The 15,967-nt window shown below is 45.9% G+C and overlaps 1 protein-coding gene across 6 annotated transcripts in view; it reads left to right on the top strand.

The window, feature by feature from the left end:
• The window catches only part of ABCC5 (ATP binding cassette subfamily C member 5), a 254,811-nt gene extending 240,004 nt beyond the window's left edge, over positions 1–14,807 (top strand). For all 6 annotated transcript variants that reach the window (XM_069212924.1, XM_069212926.1, XM_069212925.1 and 3 more), the window contains one exon: positions 14,155–14,807. In XM_069212924.1, coding sequence (XP_069069025.1) covers positions 14,155–14,256 — 102 coding nt within the window. In that variant the 3' untranslated portion in view covers positions 14,257–14,807. The remainder of the gene's footprint in view (positions 1–14,154) is intronic.
• Positions 14,808–15,967: the final 1,160 nt, after the last annotated feature.

Raw genomic sequence — 15,967 nt, 5'->3', positions numbered from 1 at the left:
GATTCTCCACTGAGGAGTACAGGATTAGGTTCAGGGGGGCTCAAAAATCCTCGAGCCAGACCTGGGTTGACTTTGTTGACTACTCAGTGAAAACACTAGATGGTTGGATTCAAGGCAGTGGTGTAAGTAATTATGATGGGCTGTACAATTTATTTGTGAAAGAACACCTGTTAAGTAATTGTTTCAATGATAAACTGCATCAGCATCTGGTAGACCTAGGACCAATTTCTCCCCAAGAATTGGGAAAGAAGGCGGACCATTGGGTCAAGACAAGGGTGTCCAAGACTTCAACAGGGGGTGACCAAAAGAAAGGGGTCACAAAGACTCCCCAGCAGAAGGGTGATGAGACAACCAAAACTAAAAATAGTAAAGAGTCTTCTACAGGCCCCCAAAAACCTGCACAGGAGGGTGGGCCCAGAGCCTCTTCACAAAACAATGGGTACAAGGGTAAAAACTTTGATCCCAAAAAGGCCTGGTGTCATAGCTGTAAACAGCATGGACACCAAACTGGAGACAAGGCCTGTCCCAAGAAAGGTTCCACTCCAAACTCCCATCCAGGTAGCACTGGTATGGCTAGTCTCCAAGTGGGATCAACAGTGTGCCCAGAGCAAATCAGGGTCCACACTGAAGCTACTCTAGTTTCTGAGGGTGGGGTGGATTTAGCCACACTAGCTGTCTGGCCGCCTAACATGCAAAAATACAGACAGCAACTCTTAATTAATGGGACTAGAATAGAGGGCCTGAGGGATACAGGTGCCAGTGTCACCATGGTGACAGAGAAACTGGTTTCCCCTGGCCAATACCTGACTGGAAAAACTTACACAGTCACCAACGCTGACAATCAGAGAAAAGTACATCCCATGGCAATGGTTACTTTAGAATGGGGAGGGGTCAATGGCCTGAAACAGGTGGTGGTCTCCTCAAATATCCCAGTGGACTGTCTGCTTGGAAATGACCTGGAGTCCTCAGCATGGGCTGAGGTAGAGCTAAAAACCCATGCAGCAATGCTGGGTATCCCTGAACTGGTGTGTGTGAAAACAAGAGCACAATGCAAGGCACAGGGTGAAAAAGTAGAGCTGGAGTCTGGAAAAATGGCCCAGCCTACCAAGAGAACAGGAAAGTCAGTTGGGAAACCAACTGCAACACAGCAAAAGAAAGGGAACCTCTCTTCTCAGGAAGAAGTTCTGCCCTCTGAGGGAACTGAGCCTTTGGAGCTTGAACCTTATCAGGTTGAGCTCTTAGGCCCAGGGGGACCCTCAAGGGAAGAGCTGTGTAAGGGACAAGAAACCTGTCCCTCTCTTGAAGGCCTTAGGCAGCAAGCTGCTGAAGAGTCCAAAGGCGAGAAAAATGGAACACATAGGGTCTATTGGGAAGATGGGCTCCTGTACACTGAGGCCAGAGACCCCAAACCTGGTGCCACTAGGAGAGTGGTAGTGCCTCAACTGTTCAGAGAGTTCATCCTAACATTGGCCCATGACATTCCCCTTGCTGGACATTTGGGACAAACCAAGACGTGGGAGAGGTTAGTCAACCACTTCTACTGGCCCAATATGTCCAACATGGTTAAGGAGTTTTGCCTCTCCTGCCCCACCTGTCAAGCCAGTGGTAAGACAGGTGGGCATCCAAAGGCCCCCCTCATTCCACTTCCAGTGGTGGGGGTGCCCTTTGAAAGAGTGGGTGTGGACATAGTTGGTCCACTGGAACCTCCCACAGCCTCAGGAAATATGTATATCCTGGTAGTAGTGGATCATGCTACCAGGTATCCTGAAGCTATTCCCCTTAGGTCGACTACTGCCCCTGCAGTAGCCAAGGCCCTCATTGGTATCTTTACCAGAGTGGGTTTCCCTAAGGAGGTGGTGTCTGACAGAGGTACCAACTTCATGTCAGCATACCTAAAGCACATGTGGAATGAGTGTGGAGTGACTTATAAATTCACTACACCATACCATCCACAAACTAATGGCTTGGTTGAGAGATTCAACAAGACATTAAAAGGCATGATCATGGGGCTCCCAGAAAAGCTCAAAAGGAGATGGGATGTCCTCTTGCCATGTCTGCTTTTCGCTTACAGAGAGGTGCCACAGAAGGGAGTAGGATTCTCACCCTTTGAACTTCTGTTTGGTCATCCTGTAAGGGGACCACTTGCCCTTGTTAAAGAAGGCTGGGAGAGACCTCTCCACGAGCCTAAACAGGACATAGTGGACTATGTACTTGGCCTTCGCTCTAGAATGGCAGAGTACATGGAGAAGGCAACCAAAAACCTTGAGGCCAGCCAACAGCTCCAGAAGTTTTGGTATGACCAAAAGGCTGCACTGGTTGAGTTCCAACCAGGGCAGAAAGTCTGGGTTCTGGAGCCTGTGGCTCCCAGGGCACTCCAGGACAAATGGAGTGGCCCTTACCCAGTACTAGAAAGGAAGAGTCAGGTCACCTACTTGGTGGACCTGGGCACAAGCAGGAGCCCCAAGAGGGTGATCCATGTAAACCGCCTTAAGCTCTTCCACGACAGGGCTGATGTCAATCTGTTGATGGTAACAGATGAGGATCAGGAGGCAGAGAGTGAACCTCTCCCTGATCTTCTGTCATCAGACCCAAAAGATGGTACAGTAGATGGAGTGATCTACTCAGACACCCTCTCTGGCCAACAGCAAGCTGATTGTAGGAGAGTCCTACAACAGTTTCCTGAGCTTTTCTCCCTAACCCCTGGTCAGACACCCCTGTGTACCCATGATGTGGACACAGGAGACAGCATGCCTGTCAAAAACAAAATCTTCAGACAGTCTGACCATGTTAAGGAAAGCATCAAGGTGGAAGTCCACAAGATGCTGGAATTGGGAGTAATTGAGCGCTCTGACAGCCCCTGGGCCAGCCCAGTGGTCTTAGTCCCCAAACCTCACACCAAAGATGGAAAGAAAGAGATGAGGTTTTGTGTGGACTACAGAGGGCTCAATTCTGTCACCAAGACAGATGCCCATCCAATTCCAAGAGCTGATGAGCTCATTGATAAATTAGGTGCTGCCAAATTTCTAAGTACCTTTGACTTGACAGCAGGGTACTGGCAAATAAAAATGGCACCTGGAGCAAAAGAAAAGACAGCATTCTCCACACCTGATGGGCATTATCAGTTTACTGTTATGCCCTTTGGTTTAAAGAATGCCCCTGCCACCTTCCAAAGGTTGGTGAATCAAGTCCTTGCTGGCTTGGAGTCCTTTAGCACAGCTTATCTTGATGATATTGCTGTCTTTAGCTCCACCTGGCAGGATCACCTGGTCCACCTGAGGAAGGTTTTGAAGGCTCTGCAATCTGCAGGCCTCTCTATCAAGGCATCCAAATGCCAGATAGGGCAGGGAACTGTGGTTTACTTGGGACACCTTGTAGGTGGAGGCCAAGTTCAGCCACTCCAACCCAAGATCCAGACTATTCTGGACTGGGTAGCTCCAAAAACCCAGACTCAAGTCAGGGCATTCCTTGGCTTGACTGGGTATTACAGGAGGTTTGTGAAGGGATATGGATCCATTGTGACAGCCCTCACTGAACTCACCTCCAAGAAAATGCCCAAGAAAGTAAACTGGACTGTGGAATGCCAACAGGCCTTTGACACCCTGAAACAGGCAATGTGCTCAGCACCAGTTCTCAAAGCTCCAGATTATTCTAAGCAGTTCATTGTGCAGACTGATGCCTCTGAACATGGGATAGGGGCAGTTTTGTCCCAAACAAATGATGATGGCCTTGACCAGCCTGTTGCTTTCATTAGCAGGAGGTTACTCCCCAGGGAGCAGCGTTGGAGTGCCATTGAGAGGGAGGCCTTTGCTGTGGTTTGGTCCCTGAAGAAGCTGAGACCATACCTCTTTGGGACTCACTTCCTAGTTCAAACTGACCACAGACCTCTCAAATGGCTGATGCAAATGAAAGGTGAAAATCCTAAACTGTTGAGGTGGTCCATCTCCCTACAGGGAATGGACTTTATAGTGGAACACAGACCTGGGACTGCCCATGCCAATGCAGATGGCCTTTCCAGGTTCTTCCACTTAGAAAATGAAGACTCTCTTGGGAAAGGTTAGTCTCATCCTCTTTCGTTTGGGGGGGGGTTGTGTAAGGAAATGCCTCCTTGGCATGGTTGCCCCCTGACTTTTTGCCTTTGCTGATGCTATGTTTACAATTGAAAGTGTGCTGAGGCCTGCTAACCAGGCCCCAGCACCAGTGTTCTTTCCCTAACCTGTACTTTTGTATCCACAATTGGCAGACCCTGGCATCCAGATAAGTCCCTTGTAACTGGTACTTCTAGTACCAAGGGCCCTGATGCCAAGGAAGGTCTCTAAGGGCTGCAGCATGTCTTATGCCACCCTGGAGACCCCTCACTCAGCACAGACACACTGCTTGCCAGCTTGTGTGTGCTAGTGAGGACAAAACGAGTAAGTCGACATGGCACTCCCCTCAGGGTGCCATGCCAGCCTCTCACTGCCTATGCAGTATAGGTAAGACACCCCTCTAGCAGGCCTTACAGCCCTAAGGCAGGGTGCACTATACCATAGGTGAGGGTACCAGTGCATGAGCATGGTACCCCTACAGTGTCTAAACAAAACCTTAGACATTGTAAGTGCAGGGTAGCCATAAGAGTATATGGTCTGGGAGTCTGTCAAACACGAACTCCACAGCACCATAATGGCTACACTGAAAACTGGGAAGTTTGGTATCAAACTTCTCAGCACAATAAATGCACACTGATGCCAGTGTACATTTTATTGTAAAATACACCACAGAGGGCACCTTGGAGGTGCCCCCTGAAACTTAACCGACTATCTGTGTAGGCTGACTAGTTTTAGCAGCCTGCCACAAACCGAGACATGTTGCTGGCCCCATGGGGAGAGTGCCTTTGTCACTCTGAGGCCAGTAACAAAGCCTGCACTGGGTGGAGATGCTAACACCTCTCCCAGGCAGGAATTGTCACACCTGGCGGTGAGCCTCAAAGGCTCACCTCCTTTGTGCCAACCCAGCAGGACACTCCAGCTAGTGGAGTTGCCCGCCCCCTCCGGCCAGGCCCCACTTTTGGCGGCAAGGCCGGAGAAAATAATGAGAATAACAAGGAGGAGTCACTGGCCAGTCAGGACAGCCCCTAAGGTGTCCTGAGCTGAAGTGACTCTAACTTTTAGAAATCCTCCATCTTGCAGATGGAGGATTCCCCCAATAGAGTTAGGATTGTGACCCCCACCCCTTGGGAGGAGGCACAAAGAGGGTGTACCCACCCTCAGGGCTAGTAGCCATTGGCTACTAACCCCCCAGACCTAAACACGCCCTTAAATTTAGTATTTAAGGGCTACCCTGAACCCTAGAAAATTAGATTCCTGCAACTACAAGAAGAAGGACTGCCTAGCTGAAAACCCCTGCAGAGGAAGACCAGAAGACGACAACTGCCTTGGCTCCAGAAACTCACCGGCCTGTCTCCTGCCTTCCAAAGATCCTGCTCCAGCGACGCCTTCCAAAGGGACCAGCGACCTCGACATCCTCTGAGGACTGCCCCTGCTTCGAAAAGACAAGAAACTCCCGAGGACAGCGGACCTGCTCCAAGAAAAGCTGCAACTTTGTTTCCAGCAGCTTTAAAGAACCCTGCAAGCTCCCCGCAAGAAGCGTGAGACTTGCAACACTGCACCCGGCGACCCCGACTCGGCTGGTGGCGATCCAACACCTCAGGAGGGACCCCAGGACTACTCTGATACTGTGAGTACCAAAACCTGTCCCCCCTGAGCCCCCACAGCGCCGCCTGCAGAGGGAATCCCGAGGCTTCCCCTGACCGCGACTCTTTGAACCTAAAGTCCCGACGCCTGGGAGAGACCCTGCACCCGCAGCCCCCAGGACCTGAAGGACCGGACTTTCACTGGAGAAGTGACCCCCAGGAGTCCCTCTCCCTTGCCCAAGTGGAGGTTTCCCCGAGGAATCCCCCCCTTGCCTGCCTGCAGCGCTGAAGAGATCCCGAGATCTCTCATAGACTAACATTGAAAACCCGACGCTTGTTTCTACACTGCACCCGGCCGCCCCCGCGCTGCTGAGGGTGAAATTTCTGTGTGGACTTGTGTCCCCCCCGGTGCCCTACAAAACCCCTCTGGTCTGCCCTCCGAAGACGCGGGTACTTACCTGCAAGCAGACCGGAACCGGGGCACCCCCTTCTCTCCATTCTAGCCTATGTGTTTTGGGCACCACTTTGAACTCTGCACCTGACCGGCCCTGAGCTGCTGGTGTGGTGACTTTGGGGTTGCTCTGAACCCCCAACGGTGGGCTACCTTGGACCAAGAACTGAACCCTGTAAGTGTCCTACTTACCTGGTAAAACTAACAAAAACTTACCTCCCCCAGGAACTGTGAAAATTGCACTAAGTGTCCACTTTTGAAACAGCTATTTGTCAATAACTTGAAAAGTATACATGCAATTTTGATGATTTGAAGTTCCTAAAGTACTTACCTGCAATACCTTTCGAACAAGATATTACATGTTAAATTTGAACCTGTGGTTCTTAAAATAAACTAAGAAAAGATATTTTTCTATAACAAAACCTATTGGCTGGATTTGTCTCTGAGTGTGTGTACCTCATTTATTGTCTATGTGTATGTACAACAAATGCTTAACACTACTCCTTGGATAAGCCTACTGCTCGACCACACTACCACAAAATAGAGCATTAGTATTATCTATTTTTACCACTATTTTACCTCTAAGGGGAACCCTTGGACTCTGTGCATGCTATTCCTTACTTTGAAATAGCACATACAGAGCCAACTTCCTACAGGGAGGTTTCAGGGGATATCGGGGGGTCAATTCCCAAGGAGTAGGGGAAGATTCCAGACTCCAAAAACACCTCCACCTAAACAGTGACTTTCAAGTCACGCAACCCCTTCACTCAACACCAGTGGGGGGAAGACTAAGCCAATTCTACCAATCTTGGCAACAGATTACAACAGACAATTGGGTATTAGCAATAATCCAACATGGCTATTGCATAGAATTCCACAACTTCCAACCAAACATCCCCCCCAAAACACGCAAAATGTCACCACAACATTTAGAACTTTTAGGACTAGAAGTTCAAGCACTACTGCAAAAGGATGCAATAGAGTTAGTACCAGTACAACAAAAAAACACAGGAGTTTACTCCCTGTACTTTCTAATTCCAAAAAAAGACAAAACATTAAGACCAATATTAGATCTCAGGACACTAAATACCTACATCATATCGGACCATTTTCACATGGTCACACTACAAGACATCATTCCACTGCTCAAACAGTAAGATTACATGACCACATTAGACCTAAAGGATGCGTACTTTCATATACCAATACACCCTTCTCACAGAAAGTACCTACGGTTCGTATTCAAAGGAATACATTACCAATTCAAGGTGTTGCCATTCGGAATAACAACTGCACCAAGAGTGTTCACAAAATGTCTAGCAGTAGTAGCAGCACACATCAGGAGACAACAGATACATGTGTTCCCTTGCCTAGACGATTGGCTAATCAAGACCAACACAGTAAAAAAATGCGCAAACGACACCATATTTGTCATACAAACCCTTCACAAACTGGGGTTTTCCATCAACTATACAAAATCACACCTAGAACCGTGTCAAACACAACAATATCTAGGAGCAACCATCAACACATCAAAAGGAATTGCCACTCCAAGTCCACAAAGAGTGCAGGCATTCCACAAGGTAATAAGTGCTATGTTTCCAAACCAAAAGATACAAGCAAAACATGTGCTAAAACTTCTAGGCATGATGTCATCATGCATAGCCATTGTCCCAAACGCAAGACTACACATGCGACCCTTACAACAGTGTCTAGCATCACAATGGTCACAGGCACAGGGTCAACTTCAAAATCTGGTGTTGGTAAACCGCCAAACATACCTCTCGCTTCTATGGTGGAACAGCAAAAATGTAAACAAAGGGCGGACATTTCAGGACCCAGTGCCTCAATACGTTATAACAACAGACGCTTCCATGACAGGGTGGGGAGCACACCTCAATCACCACAGCATTCAAGGACAATGGGATATACACGAAACAAAATTTCATATCAATTACCTAGAACTGTTAGCAGTATTTCTAGCGTTAAAAGCCTTCCAACCCATAATAACACACAAATACATTCTTGTCAAAACAGACAACATGACAACAATGTATTATTTAAACAAACAAGGAGGAACACACTCAACACAATTGTGCCTCCTAACACAAAGAATTTGGCAGTGGGCGATTCACAACAACATTCGCCTAATAGCACAATTTATTCCAGGAATACAAAACCAACTAGCAGACAACCTTTCGCGAGACCACCAACAAGTCCACGAATGGGAAATTCACCCCCAAGTTCTGAACAAGTACTTTCAAATTTGGGGAACACCCCAAATAGATTTGTTCGCAACAAAAGAAAACTCAAAATGCCAAAACTTCGCATCCAGGTACCCACACCGCGAATCACAAGGCAATGCTCTATGGATGAGTTGGTCAGGGATATTTGCGTACGCTTTTCCCCCTCTCCCTCTCCTTCCATATCTAGTAAACAAGTTGAGTCAAAACCAACTCAAACTCATACTGATAGCACCCACATGGGCAAGACAACCTTGGTATACAACTCTACTAGACCTTTCACTAGTACCGCATGTCAAACTACCCAACAGGCCAGATCTGTTAACACAACACAAACAACAGATCAGGCATCCAAACCCAGCATCATTGAATCTGGCAATTTGGCTCCTGAAGTCCTAGAATTCGGACACTTAGACCTCACACAAGAATGCATGGAGGTCATAAAACAAGCTAGAAAACCTTCCACTAGACACTGCTATGCATCTAAGTGGAAAAGATTTGTTTACTACTGCCATTCCAATCAAATACAACCATTACATGCCTCTACTAAAGACATAGTAGGATACTTACTACATTTGCAAAAAGCAAATCTCGCTTTTTCATCTATAAAAATACACCTCGCAGCAATATCTGCTTACCTACAAACTACTCATTCATCGTCTCTATTTAGAATACCAGTTATTAAAGCATTCATGGAAGGGCTAAAAAGAATTATACCACCAAGAACACCACCAGTTCCTTCATGGAATCTTAACATCGTCTTAACAAGACTCATGGGTCCACCTTTCGAACCCATGCATTCCTGTGAAATGCAATATCTAACCTGGAAGGTCGCATTTCTCATTGCAATCACATCCCTCAGAAGAGTAAGTGAAATACAGGCATTTACCATACAAGAACCATTTATTCAAATACACAACAATAAAATAGTTCTAAGAACAAATCCAAAATTTCTGCCAAAAGTAATCTCACCATTCCATTTAAATCAAACAGTAGAATTGCCAGTGTTCTTCCCACAACCAAATTCTGTGGCTGAAAGGGCACTACATACATTAGACGTCAAAAGAGCACTAATGTATTACATTGACAGAACAAAGCTAATCAGAAAAACAAAACAACTGTTCATAGCTTTTCAAAAACCACACATAGGAAATCCAATCTCTAAACAAGGCATTGCTAGATGGATAGTCAGATGCATTCAAACATGCTATCTTAAAGCCAAAAGAGAATTGCCTATTACACCAAAGGCACACTCAACCAGAAAGAAAGGTGCTACAATGGCCTTTCTAGGAAACATTCCTATGAGCGAAATATGTAAGGCTGCAACCTGGTCTACGCCTCACACGTTTACTAAACACTACTGTGTAGACGTACTAAATGCACAACAAGCTACAGTGGGCCAAGCCGTACTAAGAACATTATTCCAAACTACTTCAACTCCTACAGGCTAAACCACCGCTTTTAGGGGAGGTAACTGCTTTATAATCTATGCCACACATGTGTATCTGCAGCAACATATGCCATCGAACTGAAAATGTCACTTACCCAGTGTACATCTGTTCGTGGCATTAGTCGCTGCAGATTCACATGTACCCTCCCACCTCCCCGGGAAGCCTGTAGCCGTTTAGAAGTAGATCATAAATCTTAAACATCTGAACATTTGTAAATAATTATTAGAAACTCTTAACGTACATACATATTCACTCCATTGCATGGGCACTATTTATACCAAACAACTCCATCCTCACCCTCTGCGGGGAAAACAATCTAAGATGGAGTCGACGCCCATGCGCAATGGAGCCAAAGAGGGAGGAGTCCTTCGGTCCCGTGACCAAAAAGACTTCTTCGAAGAAAAACAACTTGTAATACTCCGAGCCCAACACCAGGCAGCGGACTGTGCCACACATGTGAATCTGCAGCGACTAATGCCACGAACAGATGTACACTGGGTAAGTGACATTTTCATTTCTCACCAGCAGAAGAACTCTTAATGCTATTTACTACTTGGTGCTTTCAATGTTTCTGAAAGTTGGGGTACCTGGAAACTGATATTGGATGTGCTACTTACGTTGTGTGCTCTCTGTATACTGGATAACCCTTGCTCAAATTATGACATTTTGTAATCTATCACGGTGTCAGTTTTTGAATGTTTAACACTTATATGGAGTCCTAAAGTATCCACTTAATTGCCAGCCTAGAAAGTACTTGGTGGCCTCGCAGGAAAAGGAGGCAGAAATACCTGTTCAACACAATGACTGTCTGAGTCACACTGTGCTCGGTACTCATCTCTGTAACTGGCTTGTGGTACATCCATTATATGTGGCTTTTGAGAGTCACAAACCCTTTTTAAAGCGTGCCTGCGAACGCATTTTTCTTTTTCAGTAGATTAATCTTCTTCCTCTGATATCTGTCCTAGGACTCCACGCTTATGACTCAAAGCGCTGGTATTTTAGGGTCTGTAGCTCTATAGGTGCCCTTGTTTGAATACATGTAAGCTAGAGCTTTCTGTCACAAGATGGTTTAATTATCTATTGAGTACAGAAGGGAGCACTAGCCCCAGGCCTGGCCCCGGGCTTCCTTGGATAACACTCTGCTACCAAAGCTGGACTAAATGAAGTCATCATTTTAAATCCAAATATCCCTACAACACGTTTCACCTTGTAAGGGCTCCACCTAGTGAAAGTCACTGGTGCGCTGTTTGCTCCTGGTGGTGATGGCCTGCAGACCTACTTACCGGTAAAGGTCATAGTTGAAAGTTTTCAAGTCCATCTGCCAGTTAATGACTCAACTGGTAGTCCTGGTTAGTCCACGATTAATTAGTGAGGCAGGATTCACTAGGTTGCCCAGAGGGTGCATTTTTCCTTGAGGGGCTAGAGAAAGCTCCGATTTTCCTGATTGGGTGGGTGTGGGGTGTAGGGTTGTCACCCAGGCAGTCAGAAGTCCCACAAGGAACCATCTATACTTAGTTCCTAAGAGTTGGGTACCACAACTTCAACCAGTGATATCTTGGTGACTTTAAGGGCAGCAAGATAATTCTGTTAGTTCCAGAATTACCAGCGTAACCAGAGCCGAGCTCGGCTCGTCAAGACCGACTGCCTAATGGTCGTTGTGGGGCTGGAGTGAGGGAGGTAAAAGCACCACGTGGTCACAGGATGATTCGGAAGTTCATGCCCACCCTTCTCATTATCTGATGACACTACAGCACTGATAATGTTGTTCTTCATGCTTGTTTTCTCCTGTGCAGCTGACTTGCAACTACTTAGCACATGGACATGCTCCAGTCCAGTGTGTTGTGTCTTCTCCTGGCAGGCGCATTCCGGCTCCTGCGCAGACAGAAAAGCTATTCCTTCTTTACTCAGGCCACAGAAACAAATCACATTTGCAGGTTTCCCAAACTAAAGGGCCATGGGAGGAAGATAATGGCAAACCTGTCGAGGTTCCACTCCCGGGCAGGTGTCTTCTTTTCCTACATTGGTGTGCAGGCCTTCTGGTGCTGAGTGAACAACATTGAACCACATACTGGCTGAGGTGTCAAGCACTCACACCTTCCTGATGGTTGTGGCGGGATGCCACAGCCAACCAAAGTATATTTTATTTAAATACCTTTAGATGGTCAGAGCACAAGAAACAGGGCATGGGTGAAATTTATGAAGGCAGGGGAACCTAAAGTGGGCAACGGATGGGCTTGACATCCTCCACACACTTAGGTACACAGGTTCCGTGGCGTGTAGGAAAAGAGTACTTGGGGCAGGAATGTGAGAGAGGGTATTGACAATTCAAACAAAAAGTAAACTACAATTTTTTTCAGTACACTTATAGTGTAGGAAGGGACCATACCTTCACCAGTCCCTCATCAGACATCAATCCCACTCGCACAACGTATAACCTTCGTACGTGCCCAAAATCTAACAAAGGATCCCCAGTTACAGGGACTGAATGGACTTCACTTGGGGGAAAATCTGGTATCTAATCTTTACACATTAACCAGCGTAAAAGGACTGGGCCACTAAAGCATAGTCTTGCTACTACATCTGCAGTCACTTAATAGCCTGTTTTGAGGTGGAGGTATCCCCCTCATTCTGAAAGTCAGTACTCTGGGTCCCTGAACTGGGTGACCAGTTGGCAAAACCAAATACCCAAATAGAGAACCTTACTGGGGTAAACAGTAAAATGTGGAAGCTGAGAGTGGCACAGCATTCTGGAGCCAAGGAGAAGATTCTCAGGGGCGGCGGGATGGCGTTTGAGACAGGGAGGCAGCTGGTTAGCGGTGTGTTAGAGAAAACAAAGTGTCATGAAGAAAACCCAGTTCATGGTCAAATCACACAAACCCTTCATCAAATGAAGACTGAAGCAAAAAAATACGGAAACAAATGAGAAAGTAGACAATCAATCTAGTAGCCAGGTATCGGAGAGTAAACATCCTACCTCCACAACAGACATTGCCGCTTCAGTCCATGGCTGTCTTATAAATGGCTATTTTAAAAAAAATGTCTTTAGCCTTCGAGCTGAACGTGTAGTCTTGCTAAGGCTATGTGGCATTCACGTTTTCATTGGCTTACGCTTGTACAACCTGACCCCTTAAATTTAGAACTTTGTAGACATCCTTCAAGACCAACCAGTGACCATGAGTCACCCACCATTAAAGCAGAAACTGGTCCAGGTTCTTGGAGTCAGTACCGTTGGTGTAAATTACTACCATCAAAACACATGTAGGTGTCATTTCTTTCTGTCAATTTGCCTCTTATGTTCTTATCAATAGGTTCATTCTCATTCACTGTATTATGTAGCAGCGCCAACACTTTACCAGGGTACTGGTGAGGATGAGAGCATTATGGTGTGGTCATCTTTTCAACAAATTAGCAGAATAAGGTAGGGTATCGGAGGCACGCCTGACTAAGTTGACTCCTTTTACAGATGTGTAAATCCTCGTAGGTTTGCATTTGTGATTGGTTGATGTGTGCGTTCTCAAGATCGATCAAGGTGGAATTTTGTGGTGAGAATATTTTATGGAATTTACAGATGTGAGCCTTGTACTAACTTAGACACTGTCAATTAATGAGGCCCTTGATTGCAATTCCTTTGCCAACGCTGGAGTTACCCATATGTACGGTTCTGTCTTTTGCACGCTGGTCATCTGGTCCTGAAAGGGTAGATACTATGAATCCTTCTGCTGCCCCATCAAGTATGACAAACTAGAGATGGGAGCTCGGATCTTCTATGCACATCTCCATAACCATCCAATCTGAGCAGCAGTTATCATTCAACTTCGCTGTGTCCTGGAGGTTCCAGATCCATCCGTGAGCTTGAGTGGGCAACCTATTTCTGAGGCAGCCGTTGCCAGAGGTAGCGGCCGTCAGTCAATGTTTTGATCTAGTTTTGATCCAAGCCAATGAGCCAAAAGAGTAAAGCCCCTGCATGCCGTTCCGCAATCCCGGAGACTCCACAACAATTGATTGCCATTGGCACTTCTGTGATGAAGATCCAGGAAATGCTGTCTCAGTTTTAGCTCAGTGAAAAATGCATCATTTGTAGAGATCAGTGTGAAACCTCAAACGTCCACTCTCGATAGAACACGAACCATTGACTTGGGTAATAGTTAAAACCTGTTGGCAGCTATCTAGCTGTACCAATTATTACTAATCTATACACATCAGTGAATCATCCCAAAGGCCATCAAACAAATATGTAGCACACACTAGCCCGGTTGAAGAGTAAGACCCCTCCTTGGGGTTTTAGCTGGTGATTTACAACCTAGCTTGGTTATGTGATGTTTTGCTTTCTTTTCACTTCAGGTGATGGAATTTGACACTCCGTCCGTGCTGCTGTCCAATGAGAACACGCGCTTCTACTCCATGTTTGCGGCGGTGGAGAACAAGATGACCACCAAGGGCTGAAAAAGAAGATACCTTCGTTATGAGCCCCCACTGCGTGGGGTGTGTCCCCATACCCTGCCTGTGGCAGGTATCCCCCCTATTTACGTCATAATAAAGTGAAATATTTGCCTTTGCACACTCTCCACCCCCTTAATTTTATTTTAGCACAAACATTGGAGGACTGATTTTTTTTTTAAACTGTATCTGCTGCTATTTTGTTTTATTGTATACCACATTCATATTTACTAAGCTGATAATTGAAGATGTGTTTTGTTAAACACAGTGTAAAAAATACAAATTAAATTGCTCTGGCCCTCCTTCAAACTCCCCTGTGACGGGGCCTGGGCAGCCGTGCTGTCTACATTTAGCTATACAGGAATCTGTATATAACCCAATAATTACAGTCAGGATGTAAGCTGGTTTGTTTTATATTAAAATGAGCACTGGGGTAAGAATTTCAGTGCCTATTTTTTTCTATCATTTGTACAGATTACTGTACGGGAGATCTGGTTTTGATATATGTATATATAAATATATATGAGAATATATGATATAAAAGATGTACATTATGACACAGTCTTTGTCTCTTCTTTGGGCTTGATGGGCAGTGTTCCGCATATCTTCGGTTGTGAGGGTGGTCGACTGTGTGTGTTTGGCTTTCTGGAGTCGTAAAAAGTGTGCATTGAATGTACGTGCATGTAGCAGATCACTTTAAACTTAACTTGCATTGTGTTGCTATAACTCAGGAAGGGGAGAGGGAGAGAGAAATGCAAGCAACAGGATTCCTGATGGTCCTTTTGCTGAGGCAAGATACCGCAGTTATTTGTCAACTTACTTGATCCAGTGGTTCTGAGTTTTGTGGAAGATCCTTAGTTTCAGAGAACAAAAGCATGGCACAACCTTAGTCTTCAACTATGAACAAAAGATGGTTACATTCAGTTAATGGAATTCATTAAAAACAAACATTTCAGGCAGGCATTTGAGTGATACCAACTGCATCATGGGAGTGGCCAGAGAACGAGCTAGGGCCACCTTGCGTATCTGGCTGGAGTCTACTTCCGCCAAATTCAAAACTTCCCTATGTCTGTTTCCTCTTCTGCGTCCTCCAGCCCTCTGAAGTGGTCTAGGTGAAGTGTAGTGCTTTATAACATGTATATTAAAAAAGAACAAAATTTAGGCGGTGCCACTCCCATTTTTCAGGATCTCAGGAAGAAAGATCTGAGAAGCCTCAGCCAGGTCAATGAGAATCATCACAACTTGTTTCTTATGGGTATTCGTGCAGGAAGCAGCGTCTGGCGCTTTCTCTTCGCAGAAGCCCTTCATTTGGCATCAGTTCCCTTTTATCTGCAACCGCCACGGACCAGGACCAGGACCTGGACCTGGAGTCGCTGAGAATTTTTCTCACCATTTTCCTGATAATTTTCTTTCTTTTTTACTTGCAATGTCATCTCCCAACTCTTCGAGTCTTGTGGGGCCTGTTGTCGACTAATGCTGATGACGCCTTGCACACAGTGTGGTTATGATGAATGGGGAGGGCTATGTCATGACGTCATGTGTTCTCTGACAGTAAACACACACCAAAGTTTGGGAAAAGGTAGGAAAGTTCTTCCTGGCCTTTATTAGGTAGAAGTCTAGGGCATTTATCTAGGGCGCCATTAAGGTAATGCACTGTTAGGAAATTATTTTTCAACCCTCCTCAGAGTGACGCAAAGAAAACACAAACACCAGGCAA

This window comes from Pleurodeles waltl, chromosome 11 (assembly GCF_031143425.1).
Source record: "Pleurodeles waltl isolate 20211129_DDA chromosome 11, aPleWal1.hap1.20221129, whole genome shotgun sequence".
NCBI classification, from domain to species: Eukaryota; Metazoa; Chordata; class Amphibia; order Caudata; family Salamandridae; genus Pleurodeles; species Pleurodeles waltl.
The sequence above is the reverse complement of the archived record's forward strand: the minus strand, read 5'-3'. Positions and strand labels throughout refer to the sequence as shown.